General features: G+C 36.7%; 1 protein-coding gene and 1 pseudogene across 1 annotated transcript in view; one reads left to right on the plus strand and one right to left on the minus strand.

The window, feature by feature from the left end:
- The window catches only part of WDFY2 (WD repeat and FYVE domain containing 2), a 190,610-nt gene that overhangs the window by 93,182 nt on the left and 72,644 nt on the right, over positions 1-24,784 (plus strand). Inside the window, exon 4 of the mRNA XM_016213832.2 lies at positions 15,318-15,372. Coding sequence (XP_016069318.1) covers positions 15,318-15,372 — 55 coding nt within the window. The remainder of the gene's footprint in view (positions 1-15,317; positions 15,373-24,784) is intronic.
- LOC148093722 (small ribosomal subunit protein eS1 pseudogene) lies at positions 1,838-2,634 on the minus strand (annotated as a pseudogene).

Here is a 24,784-nt window from a genome sequence, read left to right on the forward strand (position 1 = left end):
ATGTGTGACGGATGCAGTTACTCTTTTTTTTTTTTTTTTTTAGCCTCATTCAAGGATATTTTTCCCATTGCTTTTCAGAGTGGGAAAGAGAGAGAGAGAGAAACATCGACTGGTTGCCTCCTGCATGTCCCCTGAATGGGGCTGGGGATCGAGCCTGCAACTGAGTTACGTGCCGTTGGCTGGAATTGAACCCAGGACCCTTCAGTCCACAGGCCAATGCTCTAACCACTGAACCAAACCAGCTAGGGCACAGTTATTCTTTTATAGTCCCTACATCACTGTATTGCTATCATCTGGTGTTACTATCTCTACTCTGATCTGAGACAGTCTTGAAAGCAGGCTTTTTTTAGGCCTTGCTGCCTAGAAGCTTACGTTAGAGAAGGGAATGGCATTAGGACTGTCCTGGTCACAGGGTACAGTGCTGGGATTTGCTGCTGGGCTTGTGTTTGTTTGTTTTATTGCAGTCGGATGCTATCGTGACTCAGGGTGGTGGTAACACAGGGGAGGTTTTGTTTCCAAAGCCTGTGCCCCTCCCTGTTTATTTTACAGCTCCTCTATCAATACACCTGGAATGTAGGTGCCACAAATCACAGTCCACTCATCTTCAGTTTCACAGATGGGGTAATAACTCCACTCTGTTACCAGTGAGTGTTACATTTTCATAAGTACTCTTTTAGTATAGGAAGAAAACTATCAATATTAGACATTATTAAGCTCACTGAAGCAAATTACACAGTTGCCAGAAGACTGCTAACTGTACTGGTATGTAAAACAGCATAGTTTTCCCATCAGCAGCAATCACTCAAGTCCAAATGGTTTCCTGCATTGGAGAGATAGGGCAGGTTCTTTTGTCCAGAGCTTGTCTGTCATGGGTAGGAGAGAAAGGAGTTGAAAAGGTGCCTTCTAATGGGTTGAGTGGTGTCATGGTTGGGTAATTAGTATGCTATTTTCAATTTAGTAAGCCCTGAGTTCTCTCCAGATGTTTCTACTGGGTCTACCTTCTTTGGCAGAGCCTTAAATGTCAGTGCTCCCCAGGGTTCTGCCTTGTGCTACATACTCTTTCTTGGTGATCTACGCCTGCATCCTACATCTACAGTTCTGTCCTCCCGAGCCTGAACTCCTAGCTACTTACTTCGTATTCCTACCTGGGAGTCTCCGAGACATGCGATTTAGCATATTCTAAATAGAAATCATTCTCTTTTCCCTAACATATGCTCTTTCTCCTTCAGTAAATGACATCACTGAGGAGCCACCACCAGCTACTCTGCCATCACATATCTAAAATTCTCATATAATTATGCCACTCCTCTCTGTATAGAATCTCAACAACTTCCAGAAGAATACAGTTCAAATGTCTTAATTGTTGCCCACTTTGTCAGCCTCATTTATTACAAACTCTCTTACCCAAATATCATACTTGTTTGGTTCACAGATCCATGTCCATGTACGTGGAGTCCCTTTGCTGAAAGGAAATCTTACCCTGACTGACCTCCTGCTTCCTTCCCCCTGAGGAACACCTCTCAGACATTCAACCATTAGTCTAAAGCCCCAAACCCATTCTTTTGAGAAGCCTGCCCTACTCCAGGGCAGGGTTAAAAGGCCCTTCTTAAGGATTCTCATAGCATTTAGTCAAAATTTCTGCCATAGTATTTATGTGTAATTATTAGTTTACATGTATGGTTTATTTATACAATTGTATATTGAGTAAGATAACACATAGAGTTCCTGAATATAATAAATAGGAGAAATTTAGTAAGTGGTAATTTCCTTGTTTTTTCCCACTACTACTTCTCCCCGCAAGTAGGATTCTTATTTGTCACCATTAAATGTCTGAATTTTAAACAAATTCTTGGACTGGTAGATCATATTCGCCAGTTTGTGCAACTTTAGCACCTGTCTCATCCCCAGTGGCTTTTCCAGAACTGCTACCTTCACCATGAAGCTCTGTGAGTTTTCCCAGTTCATACTTGGGCTTCAGCATTTTAACTTTTCTAAAAAAGACATCATGGAGCAGATAAATAGATTGGCAAGCCTTTTCTGTGTCTTTTCCAGTGCTATCTATAATCAACTTATTGACCACTTCTTTCAAGTCATTTGTCTACCTTTCAGGTCATGATTTCCATCATCATCTTTCGGATTTGGCCGACCTGTTGATGATGAACATACGAGGTCTTCTCAATCTGAAAGCTCCATTTTTTAAGTAAAACCAACACAAAATAGATGGAGCAAATAACCATCGGTACTCTTGACATCGACATGAGCTTCAATCATGGTTTGCCTTTTTTTTTTTTTTTTTTAACCATGGAGCTCATTTTGTCACGAGTGAGAACCATACTATGGAAATTAGGTAGTTTTTGCCTTGCACATCCTCAGTTATTAGCTTGAGTTTTCTAAATGCAACTTCATCATTCAGCAGATCAGCTAGGCTCACTTCAAAAGCACAGCCCTTGAGATTATCAGATGTGATTTGAGTTCCTCGAGTTCTCGTGACTAGTGTTTTTCTATGTTTTGTATATTGGACATAGCTGGTACTTTCACATCATACCAATGTGTCTTAGAAAATGGATCACCCACTTTCTTCTTGGCTCCCTTTTTGCCACCTTTCATAAGGCATTTGTTCTTGCCCACCTCCATGGTGCTGCACAGAGAGCCAAAAGGCTAACTTTCTTGTTTTTTGTGTTTGTTTTTTATAAACCTCCATTAGCCTGAGCAACTTGAAGGCAGGAAACATTACATGCACTGCTATTTCCAATACCCAGTAGAGAGCCTTGCACAAATTGGAACCTCAGTAATAGTTTTCAAATGAATGAAAACCAAGCCAGTTGCATCTGTGTTTCCATCCAGTTTCTTTACCCTTTTACTTTCATTCTTACATTCTGGTCATCCTTATAGAAGCCCTTGTTTCCCACCAGATGTGATATGGGGGAAGCAATTGTTTTATTCTTCTCTTCCACCCCATTATCAGATAAAGTTTATTCAGAATTTGTGGGAGAAATCATTGTTAACACACTTTGCCTTCATATATCAGGGGCAGATATCCTGGTTGATGAGGTATAAACTACTTCCAGAGGGAGCTGTATCTGAATTCCAGCTCTATCATCTTTTAGCTGGATAATGATGGGCAAGTTGGCTAACTTCACATACACCTCAGTTTACTCACTGCAGACGGGGAAGAATATATGCCTCACAGGATTGTTATGAGGAGAACATGAGGCAATTTATATAAGGGCCTCAATAAATAGTAATTGTTATTTTTATACCATAAAGTTAATTTCAAGAAAAAATGAACTTTAATTTTTGATAAAATTAATAATTTTATCTGAAATTAGAGGCTTTTTTACATAATTATTTGCCATCTCAAGTTTAAAGATAATTTTTTAAAACTCTTAATTTTTAAACGAGTTGGTTTCTTGTGAGCACCATTTTTAGCTACTAAAATTGGGTTTTATATGTAATGTTTGTTTTCTATATTTGCTCATTACTTGCTATCTGCATATTTATTGGTTTGAATAATGTTCAGGCTGAAAATCCAGAAAAATATAACAACATTTTAACAGAGACCATGGTTAGAAACAGTTAACTTGGTAAAGCAACACATCACAATATATACAAATACGGAATCATTATTTTGTACACCTGAAATTAATAAAATGTTATATGTTGATTATAACTGACTTTTTTTAAAAAACAACAACAGCCCGGCTGGGCGTGGCTCAGCGGTTCAGCATCGACCTAGGATCTAGGCGATCAGGGTTCGATTCCCGGTCAGGGCACATGCCTGGGTTGCGGGCTGCAGCCAATCAATGACTCTCATCATTGATGTTTCTATCGCTCTCTCTCCCTCTCCTTTCCTCTCTCTGAAATCAATAAAGATATATTTAAAAAACAACAGCAACAACAATAACACATTATGGTGTTTTGTTATGACCTAGGAAGTAAAACATTTATTAGTCCTATATTTAAGTCAAAACCAAGTGCCATTTTATTTTTTGGCATTGATTACAAAAAGTAATAGCTTTAGCAATTAGGCTCTCTTCCTTTTTCTTTTATTATTTCAATAGTAAAATTGTACATATTTTCATTCAAACCTATTGTGGTTAACATGGAACCCCCAAATTGAGGATCTAATTTCTACTTCCAAGCCTACTTATTGATGAGCAAATCACTTAATCCTTTTTTGATGTCTTCTCTATATGAAAACATAAACCTAATGTCATACTTGTTTACTGCAGCCGTACTAAAATGTTGAGCAGCTACTATGTGCTAGTCAGTGTTCTAGGTGCTTGAGATACATTAATGAACTCTCGCCTTCCCCGTTCCTCTTCTTGTGTATGTTAAATTTAATAAACAAGAAATATAAAAACTTATATATGTTAGAAGGTAATGGGTGCTATGGGAAAAAATGAATTCGAGTAAGGGGGATTGGGAATGTGAGGGTGGGGTAGAGGAGACAAGATTGCAGATTTTAAAAGAATTGGCGTATGTCTCATTGAGAAGGTCTCATTTGAGCAGAGAAATTGAAGGGTGAGGTAGTGAGTCATGCTGATATCTGGGGAAAGAGTGTTCTAGGTAGAGGAACAGGTATTGCAAATACCCTGAGGCAGGAGTGTTTATAATATTAGTACAATTAAAATTTTGATGTGATAATAAAAAACAAGCAAATGATTATTCTTTTATAAATATTTATTGATTACCTCTCATACATAGCATATTGGGGGCAATGCTGGACATATGGGAGACAAGTATATTAAGAAAGAAAGAAAACAAAAACTTCATTTGTTTCCATTTAAAATCTTTGAGGAAAGATAAAATAATCTGATCATAGATAGCTCTAATTTAATGCAGATTGTGATCAAGAGCATAAAAAATAAATTTCATGAATTTCAGAAAAGGGAAGATTCATTCTGCCGACCAACCTTGCCTAAAAGGATGGTATGAAAAGTGCTAGAGATTGGGGAAAGGGAACAGTTTCCTGGCAAAGGGGGGATTAGTGCAAAGGCTAGGTAGTAGGGGTGTGCAGGCCACCATCAAGCATTGGAAGGGGTGTCGGTTCAGGAAGGATTGTAAGGACCTGATTGCTAAATGTATAGAAGAAACTGACTGGAGACAAAGAGTAGCTGGCAAAGATACCTCCCAGGCCAAGCTCATTTTCAGTCGGTATACTATTTGGCAATTGCTACTGTCTACACCAGTACCTGTTCTGAATGGTCGATGTCCATGGCATACCAGTTAGTCCTGTTAGACTTGGGTAACAGATAGTGAGAGAGGCATGAGTTATACTTTGTGCTTATCTTTCTTTTGTGTTTGTTATAATGTATTGTTATCTGGATTCTCTGAAGTGTGCAGTGATTTCAGAATTTGCACTGTAATATTTTCCTTTGCTCATAGAAATTCAATGAGACATTCACCCAGGCTTTAATATCCTTTTGAAGAGGCTTTTTGAGGTTTGTGTAAATCAAAAGATAGTAGATAAAAAGAATGAGTCTTTGTGCTAGACAGTCTCTAAAACCCCTTACAAACTCTAAAATTCCAGGAAATCCAAAACTTAACAACCAAAGATCCAAACTTCTTTCACCAGCTGCTTTCAGCAGTAGGAACAGTAGTTGCCAGTCTTGACTTTCAGGCTAAATTTCGTGACATCAGCTATAAGTAATTTTCAATTTCAGTAAGCAGCTTTTTTGTTCAGAATAACTTTGTCAAATGGCTTGCATCATTTTTTGTTTAAAAAAGTACTACCAATTAGAGTATGTAAACTGATCTGTCATGTATTTTGCTGTTTAATATTACAACAGAACTTTTATTGTGTTTAGAAGTTATTTAAATATGCAGTCTTTTTCACTATCTGTGAAGGTTAATGAGGGCATAATACTTTAGTTGCCTTTTTGTGTAATACATCATTGTTCTGGCTTCAGATTGTGGCCTTGAGCAGGTTAAAGTCCCCATTTGTTCAATAATTTCCAAGAGCATTTGCCCTTACGATTCTGAAACCTGCCAGAGGCAGTCTTGGAAGTGGTTGACTTCAAACCCATGTGCCTTTTTTTCTTTTACTTTCTCCCTTCCGTCCTTTTGGGAGAGGTGTTGAAAAAACATCTGGGCCTGGTTACTTGCATTCAGTGCTAGGGGCTGGGGGCTGCGGGCTGCGGGCTGCGGGCTGGGGGCCGGGGGTAGGAAAACACAGGAATATGTTACCATTAAAGAAAAATGATGTTAGGTAAACCTTAAGTTAAGCATCTAGGCCAACCTAGAGAGAGAACAGTTTATGTTCAGAAAGACCTTAAAATTGCATTTGTGTGTTTTGTGTATAAATCTGAGTTTGAATGAGAATTTATCAAAAGAATTTATTTATAAACCTGAATTTGTTTCTTTGTATGTGATGTTTTGAACCTAGAGAGGCTAACAGCTGCTCTTGTTACATAAGCCTCAGTTATCATTTCTTTCCATGTATTTTGACATGTCACTCTTAGAAATATGACTAGGGGTTTCTTAGTCATATTTCATATTCATAGTTCAGAGCTGAGGCTGGGGGTTTGCAGCTAACGCATTCCTTCCTCCCACTTCTTAAAATACTGCAATCAGAAAAGATCAGGGACCTTAGGCATTGACAGGAGGGGGAAAGTCACTTAACCCACCTGGTTCCTGGGTGGAGAGAATGTTCCATTGTTTGGTAGCCATCGAAGCCTCTTTTCATAATTTATAAACAAATAAGAATAATTCTTTGAAGTCTCTGGGCAGACTGACAGAATCTGAAATGAAGATTAATCAAAACCGAAAGTCAGGTCAGTCACTGAACCAGTATTCTCAAACTGTGGTCTGTGAGGTCAAAGCTGTTTTCATGATACTAACATGTTATTTGCCTTTTGTACTCTCATTTTTTAACAAGGAGAATGCAGAAGCAGATAAAAGATCCTACTGTCTTCTTTTAATCAGATTTGCAAAAATGGAAGACAATGCCACTCTGCTTAGTTTTTTTGTTTTGTAAAATGTACTTTCATAAAGAATTATTTATAGTAATATATAAATTTATTGTTATTTTGATGAATTAGTATTTTTGAATTTTCTTAGTTTTAATTTCTAATATGATAAATACCAATAAATACAGCCTAAGGGGGTTCTCAATAATTTTTAAGAGTAAAGGGAACCAGAAACCCAAAAGTTTAAGAACTGCTGAGTTAAACAAAAAGACAATTAAGATGTACAAATTCCAGTCTTAACCTTTCATATCTATAAAAGGATTAGGATATGCAGGTATTTCCCTCTTATTTGATCAGAAGTCATTACTTTTATGGAATTTCTTTTCAAAATTCGAAATTTCTCAATAATTTTGAAACACTGCAATTTTATGATATAAAGTAACCTTCAAAATAGGGTCAACTTGTGTAAGACATAAAAATAAGCTCATTTTATTTATCTGTTTATTATGGCCCATCTGATTTCAGAAAGTTATCATACAAGTTTGCAAGAATATACATAATAAAATGAAAATAAAAGTGAAAATAAAAATTGGAGCCAAGGCCGGGGAAAATGTGTGTATGTGTGTATGTGCGCGTGTGTGCACACACTAAAATGTGGAGATAGCCCTAAGTAAGAGGCATAAGAAGATTAGTGTGTGTGTGTTTTACATGTGTGTTCTACATGTCACGGTTATGTAAAGATGGACCAGGTATGTTACATACGGTGTCTACCTCTGCTTAGCCTCTTCGATGGTGAAAGAACTGCCCTCCGAAGGCCCTGATGAAAAGGTGGAGGTATACATGTTAGATATCTTGTGACCATTTTAGTACTTATTAGTTGAACTGAGATTGGATACTTCGCCCAAAGACTGGCTAGGGGCCTCGTATGGATTACCTAGGGTCCTAGTGAGAAAAGTTGTGTAGGCTGGTCAGGTTCCTGCCTGGATTTGAACCTGGAAGTATTAAGAGAGCAAGCCAGTGGGTAGAAAGTGAAGCTGAAAGGTTACATTATAGAGAGGGCTGTGATGGCTACATGCAAGCCCTAGTTGTGAGAAAACAAAAGTTGAGTTTTCAGAAGAGACCAGTTGGTTGAGAAAGGACAATAAATTGCACTTGGAGAAGAATGCTCAGATGCGAGGAGAGACAGAGGTTGGTAAGTGCAGCTTCAGTGTCCAGTAGCTCTTCTATATGGCCTCTGTCTCTTTACAATAAATCTTCTCTTCTTCACTGGCTTGAGTTCCTGACAATCAAAAGAGCCTAAGTGGAACCTAGAATAATACAAGTATGCAGATTATAAAAACTAACACAGGTTGTATTATTAAGACTTTAATTTGATTCTGAATTACCTGGTAGCCAAGGCAAAAAGGAGGTACAGTTAATTATGAAACTGTATAATAAAAAGAAAGTTTTAAAGGTAGTAATAGTTTTCTAACACTGACTTTAAAACCAATCAACCTCTTATGTTCTAAATATTAAAAATAGAATTACCATATGATACAGCAATTCCACTTACGAATATATACCCAAAAAGAATTCAAAGCAGGATCTGGAAGAGAGATTTGCACGTTCATGTTCATTGTAGCATCATACAAATTGCCAAGAGGTGAAAGCAACCCAAGTGTACGTTGTCAGAAGGATGGCGGAGAAAATGTGGTATATGCATATAATGGAATATTGTGCAGCCTTAAAAAAGGAAGGAAATCCTGTCACATGGATAAACCTTCAATAGGATGAACTTCAAGGACATTTTGCTAAGTGAAATGGGCCAGTCACAAAAGGACAAATAGTGTGTGATTCCACTCAGAAGAGGTATCTAATGTAGTTAAAATCATAGAAACAAAAACTAGAAAGGTGATTGCCAAGTGCTGGGGGCGTTAATGTTTAGTGGGTATAGAGTTCATTTTGCAAGATGAGAAAGTTTTTAGAGATCTGTTGCACAACAAAATATATACTTAACACTGCTGAACTGTATACTTAAGAATGATTAAGATAGTAAATTTAATGTTATATTTTTACCAGTTAATTAAAACAATCATCACCCTCATGTAAATGAATAATCAAGACACTGAGCAATATATTTGGCAATATCCTGAACATTTCTAAAGCAGATACAGAAACGGATTTATATGAAAATGTAAAGTGAGAAGTTTACCAATATTGCATCTCTCAGATTTTGGGTTTAGATCAGTTTCTTTTACGGAGGCAGATGCAGAAAGAAGACACCTCTGTTCCCAACCAGAAGTGTAGGACCTCTGTGTTCATGAAACTTTTTATGTGTATACCTCCTCTCTTCAGTTGTGGCTTTGTGTAGGCACACTTATGAGTACCTCAAAACTGTATACTTTGTGACACTTGTGCTGGGCAGTTAGGCAGATGACAGCATTCCTTCATTCTTTGTCGTATTTGGGCTGAGTTAAGAGTTCTGGTTTAGTTTTTGTATGACCTTGCTGGTTATTTTGTAATGTATTTTTTCTGAGAGGAGAGGAAAACCTATAAGAGACTCTAATTTATCAGGCATTAAGTCAGTTTATATGCTCTGATGTGCAACAAATGACAAATAATCAGTAGTTAATAATCTAACTGTAAATTACATTTTTATTCCCGAAAGTAGTGCTATATTTTAAGAAATAAGAGATCATTGGCAAACTTTCAACTAAAGCAAGAAACTAAAATTTGATATGTATATTTTTTATGTGTAAGGTATCATGGTTCTATTATTAGAATTCTTTAGGATCTATTTCATCGAACCTTAATAGGCAAGCAGGTGGACCTAGCTTAGAACTGTGTAGCAGCATTCCTTTACTGTAAACTCAGAGTGGAGAGTCAGGGTAACCATGAGGATAGCAGAGGAGCCAAGCTCACTGTTTATTAATTTCATTATTATTGTTTAAAAGTTCTTATATTTTGCAGTGGTTGAATATTACTTTGAAAAGAGAAAGAGGGGGGACAATGGATGGACACAGACGAGGGAAAGAAAGGAAGGGAGGGAGGGAGGAAGGAGGGAGGGAGGGAGGGAAGGAGGGAGGAGGGAGGGAGGGAAGGAAGGAAGGAAGGAGGGAGGGAGGGAGGGAGGGAGGGAGGGAGGGAAGGAAGGAAGGAAGGAAGGAAGGAAGGAAGGAAGGAAGGAAGGAAGGAAGGAAGGAAGGAAGGAAGGAAGGAAGGAAGGAAGGAAGGAAGGAAGGAAAAGATAGATGATTGATTGATTGAGTGATAGGTAGGTAGGTAGGTAGGTAGGTAGGTAGATAGATAGATAGATAGATAGATAGATAGATAGATAGATAGATAGATAGATAGATAGATAGATAGGAGCTTGGCCCTAGGTAGGGGCTGCTGCTTTCTGTGCCACTGGACCTTACTGTGCTCCTGTCATGCCTGGTTCCCTCGATGGAACCAGAGCTACACCACAGCACTATGTATCCTAGCCTTCTGTTCCATTACTTCCTGAGTTTCACAGAAGAATCTAGGACATCCCTGGGAGCTTGTGATGGGTGGGAGTCTCAGGATAACTAGAAAAGAAAACCATAGCCTGAGAAAAAGCTGAATAACAACCTTAGTTAAGATTACTTCTGTTACCAGACAAGAGCCATGGTATCTACTTGACAGATAAAGTTTCATAAACCAATAGGAAATAATTGTTCTTGTGAAACACACAAGAGGGTTGAGAATGGCATGTGTATAAACAAGCATGGGCCTTGTATATTCTTCAATGGCAGGGCATGCCAACAACTTTTCAGTTTGATGTTGCCCAAATAAAGTAATATTACTGTCTGATTGACTCATTCTGCAGGATCTGGTTTTCATAAAAATTCAAAGAGACAGGATCAGTAGAAAAAGTGTTGACAAATGTACAAAGGAGCTTAATAGCATATTCCATTTTTCTTTACTCCATCCCCAGCCCAAAGCACTGGCAGTTAACAGCTCTTAACATTGGAGCTTAACCAGTCTCGACATTTTTTTCTCTCTTTTCTTTTTGTTTCCTAATTTGATCTGAAACATGCTTTCTTCCTTTCTTTCTAAATCTTAATAGGCTAGTACCTTATTCTGCCTTTGGGTTGTGTTAAATGTCCCATGTAACTGAGTACCCTACCTGTATCTGTCACATACAAGATTTTTAATGGGTCCATAGTGTGTCTCCCAAGAACTGTGAGGCCACTATTTTTCAGTTTCAGTCCAGAGATAGCACCTGTAAAGTTATCTTTTTTACTCAAAGTTTACCAAGTGGTAGAAAAACTATCCCATTTACAGACGTTAACAAGAAACTATAAATGATCTTAAAAAGAAATATGTGAAACTTAGTTGAAGATTCAACATTATAAGAATTTGTTAATTATACATAAAAGAAGACTTTTAACTGTCAGTTCTTTCTGAATTTAAAGGTTTAGTGCAATTCCAATCAAAATTCTTAGTGGGATTTTTCTTTTTTGTTGCCAAAAAAGATTATTATAATGATCATCTAGCTACATTTTTTTTTAAAACATTTTTATGACCCCTCTCTGCAGGTCTTTATTTATTTTATTTATTTTAAAAAATATATCTTTATTGATTTCAGAGAGGAAGGTAGAGGGAGAGATAGAAACATCAATGATGAGAGAATCAGCTGCCTCCTGCATGCCCCCAGCTGGGGATTGAGCCTGCAACCTGATGGGGAATCGAACTGTCATCTCCTGGATCCTAGGTCGATGTTCAACCACTAAGCCATGCCCAGCCGGGCTAACTACATTTTTTTAAGAAGAGAGATTAGGAGGCACATAGCGTCTATGATAACACATTTTATATCTACAGTGATTGAATCATTTTTAAAATTTATTGTTGACAGTATGACACATGTCCCACATTTCCCCCCTTGCCCCCCTCTTCATGATTGAATCATTTTTTGCTATGGCCAATATTTATTTATTTTTATTTTTTATTTTTTTTTTAATTTGTTGGGGTGACATTGGTTACCCTATACAGGTTTCAAATGTACAACTCAATAAAACATCTGCACACTGCATCATGCACTCACCACCCAAAGTCAAGTCTCTTTCGATCCCCATTTATTGCTCCTTTCCCACTTCCACCTTCCCCCACCCCTCTTTCCCTCTGGCTATCACCATACTGTTGTCCATGACTATGTGTCATACACACACACACACACACACACACACACACACACACTTTTTTTTTTTTTTTTGCTTAATCTCCTTCACATTTTTTTACCCAGTTCCCCAACCCCCCTCTCCCCTCTGATAGCTGTCTATGCTTCTGTTTCTATTTTGTTTGTTAAATTATTTTGTTCATTAGATTCCACATATAAGTGAGATCATGTGATACTTGTCTTTCTCTGACTGCTTTATTTTATTTAGCATAATAATTTCCAGGTCCATCCATGTTGTCACTAAAGGTAAGGTTTTCTTCTTTTTTTTTTCTTTGACAGCTGAGTACTATTCCATGGTGTAAATGTCCCACAGCTTTTTTATCCACTCATCTACTGATGGGCACTTGAGCTGTTTCCAGATCTTAGCTATTCTAAATAACACTACAGTGAATATAGGGGTGCATATTCTTTCAAATTAGTGATTCAGGTTTCTTCGGATACATTCCTAGAAGTGGGATTTGCTGGGTCAAAAGTTCCATTTTTAACTTTTTGAGGAAATTCTATACTGTTTTTCACAGTGGCGGCACCAGTGTGCATTCCCACCAGCAGTGCACGAGGGCTTCCTTTTCCCCACATCCTTGCCAGCACTTGTTTGTGGATTTATTAATGATAGCCATTCTGACAGGTGTGAGGCGATATCTCATTGTGGTTTTAATTTGCATTTCTGGGCTAATAAGCATTTTTAGTGTTAAAAAAATTTTAATTCTATTTTTATCTAAGTAGTAGCAATTTTATTTATTTATTTAAATATATCTTTATTGATTTCAGGGAGAGTAAGAGAGAGAGGGAGAGAGATAGAAACATCAATGATGAGAGAGCCATTGATTGGCTCCCTCCTGCACACCCCCTACTGGGGATCAAGCCCACAACCCGGGCATGTGCCCTGACCAGGAATCGAACCTTGATCTCCTGGATCCTAGGTCAATGTTCAACTACTGAGCCACACCTGGCCAGGCAGTATTAGCAATTTTTAAATATGCATGGTGGCTAGAATTGAATAAAATAAGCTCTTTTGTACAATGATAGGGTGACATAAGTTGGCACAGACTATTTAGAAAAGTTATGGTAATATGTAACTAGAGCTTTAGAAGTATTTGTACCTTTTATATTGATAATTCCATGTCTAGAAAACCAAAGAAAGTAATCATAAAACAGACAAAGATTATAAGGGTAATCTCATTAAAATAATAATAATAATAGCTGGTATCTTAGAAAATACTAGGATCAGGAGCTAATTAGGTAAGATCTCACATAGCCATCCAGTGAAATATTATGTAGCCCTTAAACTTATGTTTTCAAAGAATGTTTAATGACCAAGACTGGTCATGTGATAATGTTAAGTTAAGAAAGAGAACTACAAAACAGCATCAGTAGTACTACATTGCAGTTTAATGTGTTTTAATGTATATAAGGAGAAAAGATTGAAAAGGCAAAATATCAAAATATTAACAGGAATTATCACTATGTCGTAGAGTTATAGACAATTTAAATTTTCTTCTTTTTTTAAAAAAATATTTTATTTTATTTATTTATTTATTTATTTATTTATTTATTTATTTATTTATTTATTTTTGAAATATATCTTTATTGATTTCAGAGAGAGGAAAGGAGAGGGAGAGAGATAGAAACATCAATGATGAGAGAGTCATTGATCGGCTGCTGCCGGCAACCCGGGCATGTGCTCTGACCGGGAATTGAACCCCGATCTCCTGGATCCTAGGTCAACGCTTAACCGCTGAGCCACGCTCGGCAGGGCTAAATTTACTTCTTGATATTTTACATAGTTTTTGTTTATCTACAGTAAGCATATTACTTTTATAATCAGAATAATAAACACTAAAAACAAAGCCCATTTCTTTAGTACACCTTTCTGAATTTCAAATTTAAGTAGGCAACTAAGTAAAAATAGAGAAAATTTGAAAACTATCATCAAGTTTTATTAAATAGATATACAAATAGGTCTAGCACTTTGGATAAAAAGCATTTTTCTCATATCTGTGACATTTACAAAATTATTAATATCTTGACTGAATAAAATCTTAATTTTTAAAAATAAAAATGTTTTCTAAATATAAGCCAATAAAACTAGAAAATAGCAACAAAAAGATAACCATAAATATAACTGCTTATAAATAAGATTTTTTTCTAAATAATTCCTAATTTAAGGAGGAAAACAGGATATAGGAGATTGCAGTTCAATTCCAGGTCAGGGCACATGCCCGGGTTGTGGGTTTGATTCCCAGTCCGGGGTGTGCAAGAGGCAGCCGACCAATGACGACTCTCTCATCATTGATGTTTCTCTCTCTCCCTGTCCTCTCTTCTCTCTGAATCAATAAAGATATTTTTTAAAAAAGAAAAAGAAAATGAATATATTCCTTTCTTATCTGTGGAAAATATGCTCCAAAACTCCCAGTGGAAGCCTGAAAGTACAGATAGTACTGAACCCTATGTATACTGTGTTTTTTTCTATGTATACATTCCTATGATAAAATTTAATTTATAAATTAGGCCAAAGAGATTAATAATAGTTAATAATAAAATAGAACAATTATAACTACACTGTAATAAAATTTGTGTGAATGTGTTCTCAAAATATCATATTGTACTGTGATGGCGTACAATCACTTCTTCTTGTGATGGCGTGACATTACAGGATGTCTACCTGATGAGATGAAGTGAGGTGAATGACAGGTGAAACATACTCACTCACCTTTTATGTATCCCCACAATGAGTATATATGTGCCAGATGCCCTGGGGATACAGGGATCAGTAAGATGCAGCCTTTAGAAGTTCTTAATAAGGGGAAATAGTTAGCAATATTAGAAATAAAATTTTTAAAATACTTATTTTTCTAGTAGAGGATTGCCATTTATTTGGACACTGACCAGAGCTTTGCAAATTTTCAGCTATGGCACCATTGAAAGAAAAATAGTGTGAATCAGGTTTATCTTCAGAGTTTATCAGGATCATGACTCTGAACTTGGTCCAGTTTTCTTCACATGCATACTCAAAAGATCAACTTCAGAGTTGTGAGGTAAAAATTATGATATTGCATTGAATTACAGTTATGATTATCATACTTTTAAGGAGGTACAAAATGCATAATTAATTGGCAAAATGCTAATGTTAGATGTAATTCTGTGATGTTTGCTTTATACAGTCTAGTTTTACTGAAACATATTCACATAGAGAATTTCCTTTTGCTTAATATTTTTCTTCTTTTTTGTAGGAATTTATTTTATCAGAAGATTATAACAAGATGACTCCTGTGAAAAACTATCAAGGTAGGAATGAGAGCAGTGCTTTCACTTACCTAAACTTTGAAATGTTTCTTGCTGGCTTCCACTACCATGAGAGAGGCCTTACCTTAAAATAGTCAGGGAAACAAAACAGCAGCAGTTTGAGGTTAATGTTATCCCAGGTTTAGGAGGTAAGATGCTTAGGCCTAAAGAGGTAAGACTTGCCTGTGGTCCTATAGCTGGTAAAATGCAGAGCCTGACCTGGTCACTGTGACTCAAGAACCCACAGCCTCTGTCCTTTGGTTTCCCACTTACTGTACCACGCTGCTCCTAACAGTGCAGCAGGCATGGAAAGTGGGGCCAGTGTTAGGAGTGAGGTGCTTTACTTGGGATTCTTTTCATTGGTTAAATGTTTTAAAAGGGTTAGAATGTTTATACTATCTAAGTGAGGGAATTGTGATTGTATTTTATCTTCAACAGGTTGTTTCCATCATATGTACCAGTGATAATTTTTGTTAAGGATTTCTTTATCCAGACCACCAGTGTCATGGGATCAGAATATTGGAAGTGGACCTTTAACACTTAGAATTCATTTCATCCAAATCTCTTGACCTCATTCATTTTGCATGGTCATTCAGCATTTCCTCTAATACCTCCAGCAACGTAGCAACTCATCCTGATTTGGGAAAATGCTAAGAATTACATTCTTTAGTTTTATATTTTGAACCAAACTTTATTTACCTATAGATTTATTCTTTAATTTTTTCACATGTCACTTATCAAGTATTTATTGAGTACTAGTCTTTGTTCCAATAACTGAGGACTATAATAGTGAACAAGACATATGTAGTATCTGCCTATAAGTAAATTATAATCATGTGGAGCATACAAGCAGGTAAACAGACCATCAAAATGTTATGTGATAAAGGAACATTTGAGATCTTGTTCCCTGGCATATATCATCTCTTTGGCTCAAACTCCTATAAAAATAATAATGATATATGATAAGCGCTAGAGTAATAATGTTATGTGATATAACGTCAGAAATAATGTTATGTGTTAAGTGCTAGAATGTTCCCCTATAAGTCTTTGCTCAGCCTATTGGAGCTACAAAAACTAAGTATACTCTGTCTTACGCATGGCAGCTTTTTAGTGATTTTAAAAGCCATCAAAATTCTAACCCCTGTTCATGCCTCTCCTTTCATTCCTTTTCTAGCCTAAGTATTTTATATTTTCCTTTACATGACCTGAGTTTTTGTTCTTTAAAAGATTTTTTTAATAGTCTTGGTCACAAATCCTAGGGTATCATGTTGGGACTATTGAAACCATTTAAAAAAGTATGACACATTGTGGTATGCAGCCTCTAAGATGGCTCCTAATGATCTTGGCCTCATGGTATTCATACCCCTCTCCTTGAGTGTAGGCTGGACCTAAAATATGGCAAGTATTGAATATCACTTCTGAGATTAGTTTACAAAAAGACTGGGGCTTCCATCTTGCTCGCCTTCTCCTGCTCTCTTGCTTCCCTGCTCTGGTGGAAGCCAGCTGCCTTGAGGAGAAGCCGTGTGGTAAGGAACTGAGGGGAGGCCATGTCAGCAGTCAGTAAGGAACTGAAACCCTCAGTTTAGCAGCCTGTGAGGAACCGAATCATGTCAGCAGCTGTGTGAGAGGGCTTGAAGTCAGAAACTCCCTCTGTCAGGCTTTCAGGCTCCCACAACCCACACCTGGATTCTGTCCTGTGCGAGACCTTTCCAGCAGAGGCACCAACCTAGATGGCACCAAGATTTCTGACCCACAGAAATTGTCCTTAAATAACAAATGTTTACTGTTTTAAGCCACTAAGTTTTGAGGTGTAATTTGTTGCAGAATAGATAACTAATACACACATGTAATGTGATAAGTACAAAATCGTATTTCCTTCTTCTCCTGGGCACTGTTCTAATATCAAGGGTGGCAGCCACTTTACACTGTGAGCTCATGCAGAACAGGCAAGTCAACCCCTCAACAGTTCTCACTTGAGTTGTTATCAGGCTGCATCTCCTGTACCTTTGAAGTTGTTTCTTGTGGGGTTTTGTTTGTTTGTTTGTTTTTAGCTTAAATGCTTGACTTCACATTCTGTTATTCATCTCATTTTATTTAGTCCATCATCTTAGCTTATCAAGATATTTTGAAATCCTGGTTATCATTTAACTCTCACTTAGTTTTGTGTTTTTCTTAAATATATAATCATAAAATATATCATCTTTGTTAAAAATAGTGACTGGCTGCGTGGATGCACAAATGATTATATCACTAAAAACTACTCTTCATATGCCATTATTCTTTGTCTCTCTTATCCAACTTGTTTTATATACATCTAACTATATCAAAATATAGCTCATTTATTCCCATTTTGTCTACAAGGGGGTTATAAAAATTGACAACTAGGTAACTGAAGAAACCATTTCACCACAAACACCTTAGAGAAATGGTAAAATGACACTTTTTGTTGTTTTTGTTGCTCTTTTTAATGCAATGGTAGGCTCATGAGAGAAACAAAAGGAAGATTTCCATGTGCCAGAAGCACAGAAAACACAAAGCTCAAAGCATATACTTATGACCTCACATTGCAGATGTCCTGAGGAGATAAAAAGAGCCCCTAAAAGCCTGAAGCTTCTGTATGAATGTTCAATGAGGGACAAGAGATGAGACCGAGGGCCTGAGTGAGATGGGAAATTGTAACTGAGATTTCCACATAAAGTTGAAATCCATAATAGCACATAACCCCATGAAAAGGAGAGGAGCAAAACCCTCCTCTTATTGGCTTTGAAGAATATAGGGAAATTTATTCCTCATCTCAAATCTGGATAGAGGGGAAGTCTCACATGATAAATCAAAATTCCAACTTTTAAGGTCAAAACCTTTGATTTTAAAACTTCTTATCATAAGGGAAAAAAGTGTAGTTATGTGAGGTGATAGATGTTAACTGAAGTTATTGTGGTAATTATTTCACAGTACATATATACATACAGTGGAACCTCAGTTCATTCCAGAAGGCTGTTTGAGAAGTGATTTGTTCGAAAATCAAATCAAGAAATAATGTAAATTGAATTGTGTTCCAGACCCCCAAATGATTCCCTGTTTTAACCCTTCTTATATACAGTACATGTCTAATATACTGCTAAACCTATAAACAAACACTTCTTTTCTTAATTACCAAATCACCCGCTTCTAGCCTTAAATCACTTTCAGCACTCATTTCAGGGGTGTCTTTCAGTAAGTCAGCATGCAACATCTTCACTTTTTCACATATCACTGTCTCCGAGATGCTGTCACCAGCTAACTGCTTTTCTTTTATCCAAATCAACAGCAGTTTTTCTGCTTCTTCAGTTGCCTGTGATTCATTGTTTCTTTCACACCCTTAGCAACGTTAGCACTCTTGATGGCCTCTGTTTTAATACTGTGCTAATCATCCATTTTGCCAGCAACAAAAGCAAAAAAAACACACAAAAATACTCACAACACAATTTCCTGAGACTTTAACTACACGAGGTTTAACATACTCTCCTTTGTTTATGGCTTGAGAGATGCTTTTTGTCATGCTGATGTATCAGCATGAAAGGGTTGTCAGGCCAAAGTTTGGTTTGGTTCAACAATGGAGACATTTTTTCTATGAACAGCTTGGTCCAGAACCAAATTGTTTGATGTGGGAGATATTCAAGAACCAAGGTTTGACTGTATATCAAATTATTATGTTAAACAACATAAATTAATACAGTGTTATATGTACAAAACTGCCAACATAGACCCAGTATAAGTATCTTTCAAAAACAGAAGTGAACTAAAAAATTTTCCAGATATACAAACTCTGAAAGAATTTGTCATCCATAGACCTGCACTAAAGAAATGTTAAAGGAAATCCTTCAGGAAAGAAGGAAGTAATGTCAAAGAAAAATAAGGATCTACACAAAAGAATGAAGAAAGAGCACCAAACATGATAAGAATTTCATAAGAACTGCAGTCAGCCTGGCCAGTGTGGCTCAAGTTGGTTGAGCATCATCTCATGCACCAAGAGGTTGCTGGTTCAATTACCTGTCAGGACGCATGCCTGGGTTTCGGGCTTGATCCTCAGTTGGGGGCATGCAGGAGGCAGCCAGTAGATGTTTGTTTTTTTCAATCTATCACAAAAGTGTCCTATTTGATTTTTTATTTGCTGATAAAACTGTACAGGTACCATAGTTCCAGAAGATAAATAGATATCAAAATCTCAGAGAAGGAAAATGACCAGAAACATCATGACAGGTGAAGCTTTTTAAAGGATATTTGACAATGTGATTCTCCTTAACATTTCTATTCTAGTGAAATCAGATATAGCACATTCAAAAATAGCTCTGAGTTCTGTTGGATTGCCTGTTTTATTTATTTATTTTTTAAAGTTTCTTTGTCTTTATTGTTGAAAATATTACAGATGTCCCCTTTTTACCCGCATTGATCCCCTCTAGCCAGCATCCACCCCACCCCCAGGCCTTCACTAGACCAATGTCTGTGTCCATGGTTTATGCTTATAAACATATAAGTTCTTTGATTAACCTCTCCCTGCCCACTCCCCCATCCCCACCTTCCCTCTGAGATCCCCCAGTCTGTTCCATGTTTCTATGCCTCTGGATGCATTTTGTTCATCAGTTTATTTTGTTTATTACATTCCACATATAAGTGAGATCATGTGGTACTTGTCTTTCTTTGACTGGCTTATTTCACTTAGCATATTACTCTCCAGTTCCCTCCAGGCTGTCCCAAAGGATAAGAGATCCTTCTTTTTAACAGCTGCATAGTATTCCATGGTGTAAATGTATCACAGCTTTTTTATCCACTCATCTATTGATGGGCACTTGGGCTATTTCCAGATTTTAGCTATTGTAAATTGCACTGCTATGAAATAGAGGTGCATAAGTTCTTTGTGATTGGTGTTTCAGGTTTCTTAGGATATATTCCTAGAAGCGGGATCACTGGGTCAAATGGCAGTTCAATTTTTAAGTTTTTGAGAAAACTCCATACTGCTTTCCATAGTGGCTGCACCAGTTGCATTCCCACCAGCAGTGTACCAGGGTTCCCTTTTCTCCACATCCTTGCCAGCACATGTCATTTGTTGATTTGTTGATGGTGGCCCTTCTTACAGGTGTGAAATGATACCTCATTGTGGTTTTAATTTGCATCTTTCTGATGATTAGCTACATTGAGCATTTTTTCATATGTCTCTTAGCCATCTATATGTGCTCTTTGGAGAAGTATCTATTTAGGTCCTTTGCCCATCTTTTAACTGGATTGTTTGTCTTCCTTTTGTTAAGTTGTATAAGTTACTCATATATTTTGCATATTTATTAACCCTTTATCAGATGCATCCTTGACAAATGTGTTCTCCCATACAGTGGGCTCCGTTTTCATTTTGTTGACGATTTCTTTTGCTGTGCAGAAGCTTTTTATTTTGATGCAGTTCCATTTGTTTATTTTCTCCTTTGTTTCTCTTGCCCTAGAAGTTGTATCAGCAAACATATCGCTATGAGAGATGTCAGATTTTGCTGCCTGATTTCCTCTAGGATTTTTATGTTTTTATGTTTTACATTTAAGTCTTTTATCCATTTTGAGTTTACTTTTTTATATGGTGTAAGTTGGTGGTCTAGTTTCATTTTTTTGCATGTACCTGTCCAATTTTCCCATCACCATTTATTGAAGAGACTATCTTTACTCCATTGTATGTTCTTGCCTCCTTTGTCAAATATTAATTGACCATAATGGCGTGGGTCTGTTCCTGGGTTCTCTGTTCTGTTCCACTGATCTGTATGTTTCTTCTGTGCCAGTACCAGGCTGTTTTGATTACAGTGTCTTCCTAGTATAACTCGATATCTGGTATTGTGATCCCTCCAATTTTGTTTTTTTTCCTCAAGATTGCCATGGCTATTTGAGATATTTTTTGGTTCCATATAAGTTTTCCAGGTGTTTGTTCTAGATCTGTGAAATATGCTGTTGGTTTTTTATAGGGATTGTGTTGAGTTTATACGTTGCTTTGGGTAGTATCAACATTTTAATGATGTTAACTCTTCCAATCCATGAACATGGTATATTTTTCCATTTGTTTATGTCTTCTCATTTTCTTTTTTCAGTGTCCTGTAGTTTTTCCAGTACAGGTGTTTTACATCTTTGGTTAAACTTATTCCTAGGTATTTTATATTTTTAGTTGCAGTGGTAAAAGGGATTCTTTTTTTAGTTTCTCTTTCTGAGAATTCATTATTGGTGTATAAAAATGCCATCAATTTCTGGGTGTTAATTTTGTGTCCTGCTACCATGCTGAATTCATTTATTAAATCTACTAGTTTTTTGGTGGAGTCTTGAGGTTTTTCTATGTATAATATGCTGTTGTCTGCAGATAATGACAGTTTTGTTTCCTCCTTTCCAATTTGGATGCCTTTTATGTTTTCTTCTTGTCTGATGGCTGTAACTAGGACTTCCAGTACTATGTTGAGTAAGAGTGGAGAAAGTGGATACTCCTGTCTTGTTCCTGTTCTTAGAGGAAATGGTTTTAGTTTGTGCCCATTGAGTATGATGTTGGCTGTAGGTTTGTCATATATGACCTTTATTATGTTGAGGTATGATCCTTCTATTCCCACTTTGCTGAGAGTTTTTATAAAAAATGGGTGTTGGATTTTATCAAATGCTTTTCTTGCTTATACTGATATGATCATATGGTTTTTGTCTTTCAGTTTGTTTGTGTGATGTATCACATTTATTTATTTGCAAATATTGTACCAGCCTTGCATCCCTGGGATAAATCCCACTTGGTCATGGTGTTTGATCTTTTTAATATATTGCTGGATCTGATTTGCTAATATTTTGTTGAGGATTTTAGTGTCTATGTTCATCAGAGATATTGGCCTGTAATTCTCTTTCTTTGTATTGTCTTTATCTGGTTTTGGAATTAGTCTAATGCTGACCTCGTAAAGAGAGCTTGAATGTGTTCCTTCCTCTTGGATTTTTTGAAATAGTTTGAGGAGGGTAGGTGTTAATTCTTTGTATGTTTGGTAAAATTCCCCTGGGAAGCCATCCGGACCAGGGATTTTTTTTTTTTATCACTGCTTCAGTTTCTTCAGTTGTTATGTGCCTTTTCTGCTTTTCTGCTTCTTCCTGATTCAGTTTTGGAAGATTGTATTTTTGTTGGAATTTTTCCATTTCGTCCAGGTTGTCCAGCTTATTGGCATATAGTTGTTGATAGTATTTTCTTACAATCCTTTGTATTTCTGTGGTGTCAGTTGTTACTTCACCTCTTTTGTTTCTGATTTTATTGATTTGAGTCCTCTCTTTTTGTTTCTTGATGAGTCTGGCTAAAGCTTCATCAATCTTGTTTATCTTTTCAAAGAACCAGCTCTTGGTTTCATTTGATCTTTTGTATTGTTTTTTACTCTCTATGTCATTTATTTCTGCTCTGAACTTTATTATTTATTTCCTTCTACTTACTCTGGGCTTTTCTTGTTGTTCTCTTTCTAAGTTTTTAAGTTATAGGGTTAGAAAGTCTATTAGAAGATTTTCTTGTGTTTTGAGGTAGGATTGTAGTGCTATGAACTTCCCTCTTAGGACTGCTTTCATTGTGTCCCATAGATTTGGAGTTGTGTGTTCATTTTCGTTTTTTTCCAGGAAGTTTTTGATTTCTTTCTTGATCTCTTGGGTAACCAGTTGTTTAAAAACATACTATTTAGCCTCCATGTATTTGAATGTTTTTTAGTGTTTTTATTGTGGTTGATTTCTAATTTCATGCCATTGTGTTTGGAGATGCTTGATATGATTTCAGTCTTCTTGAATTCGTAGAGACTTGTTTTGTGTCCTAACATGTGGTCTATCTTTGAGAATGTCCCATGTGCACTTGAAAAGAATGTATATTCTGTAGCTTTGGGGTGGAATGTTCTGTAAATGTCAATTAAATCCATCTGATCTAGTGTGCCATTTAGGGTCACTGTTTCCTTGTTGATTTTTTGTCTGGAAGACCTATTCAGTGAAGTCAGTGGGGTGTTAAAGTTCCCTAGTATGGCTGTATTGCTGTCGATCTCACCCGTAAAGCCCTCTAGAATTTTTTTTATAAATTTAGGTACACCTATATTAGGTGCATATGTTTATCAGTGTTACATCCTCTTGTTGGATTGATCCCTTTAGTATTATGTAATGAGTTTTCTTGTTTCTCGTTATGGTCTTCATTTTGAAGTCTATTTTGTCTGGCATGTGTATTGCTACCCCAGCTTATTTTTTTCATTTCCATTTACATGGAAAATTTTTTTCCATCCTTTCACTCTGATCCTCTGTGAGTCTTTTGTTCTGAGGTAGGTCTCTTGCAGACAGCATATATGTGGGTCATGTTTTCTTATCCATTCATCCTCCTTACATCTTTTTATTGGGGCATTTAATCCATTTACATTTAGTATTATTATTGAAAGATACTTATCTACTGCCATTTTATTTCTTTATGCCTATGTTTCTCATTATCTCTATTTCTACTTCTAATTACAGCAGTTCCTTTAACATTTCTTGTAATTCTGGTTTTTGTGGTGATAAACTCCTTCAGCCTTTTTTTCACCATAAAGAGCATCTAGGAAGCTCTTTATTTCACCATCTGTCTTGAATGATAATCTTGCTGGATAGAGTAGTCTTGGTTTCAGATCCTTGTTTTGCATTTTCTTGAGTACTTCATGCCATTCCCTTCTGGCCTGTGGAGTTTCTGATGAGAAGTCAGCTTACAGCCTTATGGGGCTCCTTTGTAGGTAACAGATTCCTTTTCTCTAGCTTCCTTTAAGATTCTTTCTTTGTCTTGAATTCTTTGCATTTTAATTATGATGTGCCTGGGAGCGGGACTCTTTGTATCCCTCTTGCTTGGGACTCTCTGTGCATCCTGAACTTGTGTGACTTTTTCCTTTACCAGGTTAGGGAAGTTTTCTGCCATTATTTCTTCAAACAGGTCCTCTAACCCTTGCTTTCTTTCAACCTCCTCTGGCATTCCTATAATGCGAATATTATTACGTTTCATGTTGTCCCACAGCTCCCTTTGACTGTCCTCCTGTTTTTTAATTGTTTTTTCTTTTTGGATCTCTGGTTGATTTTTTTTCTACCCTGTCTTCTAATTTGCTGATCCAGTCCTCAGCTTTCTCTAATCTGCTGTTTATTCCTTCCAATGTATTCTTTATTTCTGCTATGTCATTCTTAATTTCCTTCATAGTTTCCATATCTTTTTTCATCCTCTTGAGCATCCTTACAATCAGTGTTCTGAACTCTATATCTGATAGATTGTTTATCTCTTTTTCTGGAGACTTCTCTCGTTTTTTCATTTGGAGCTTGTTTTTTGTTCTTCCCATTTTGGCTACTTTTTTTAGGTTTGGTACTAAGTATTAGGTGGGTCTTCTAAGACTCTTAGTCTTTTTGGAGGGTCTCTGGTACAGGCCAATGT

Source organism: Miniopterus natalensis, chromosome 2 (genome assembly GCF_054644295.1).
Source record: "Miniopterus natalensis isolate mMinNat1 chromosome 2, mMinNat1.hap1, whole genome shotgun sequence".
NCBI lineage: Eukaryota > Metazoa > Chordata > Mammalia > Chiroptera > Miniopteridae > Miniopterus > Miniopterus natalensis.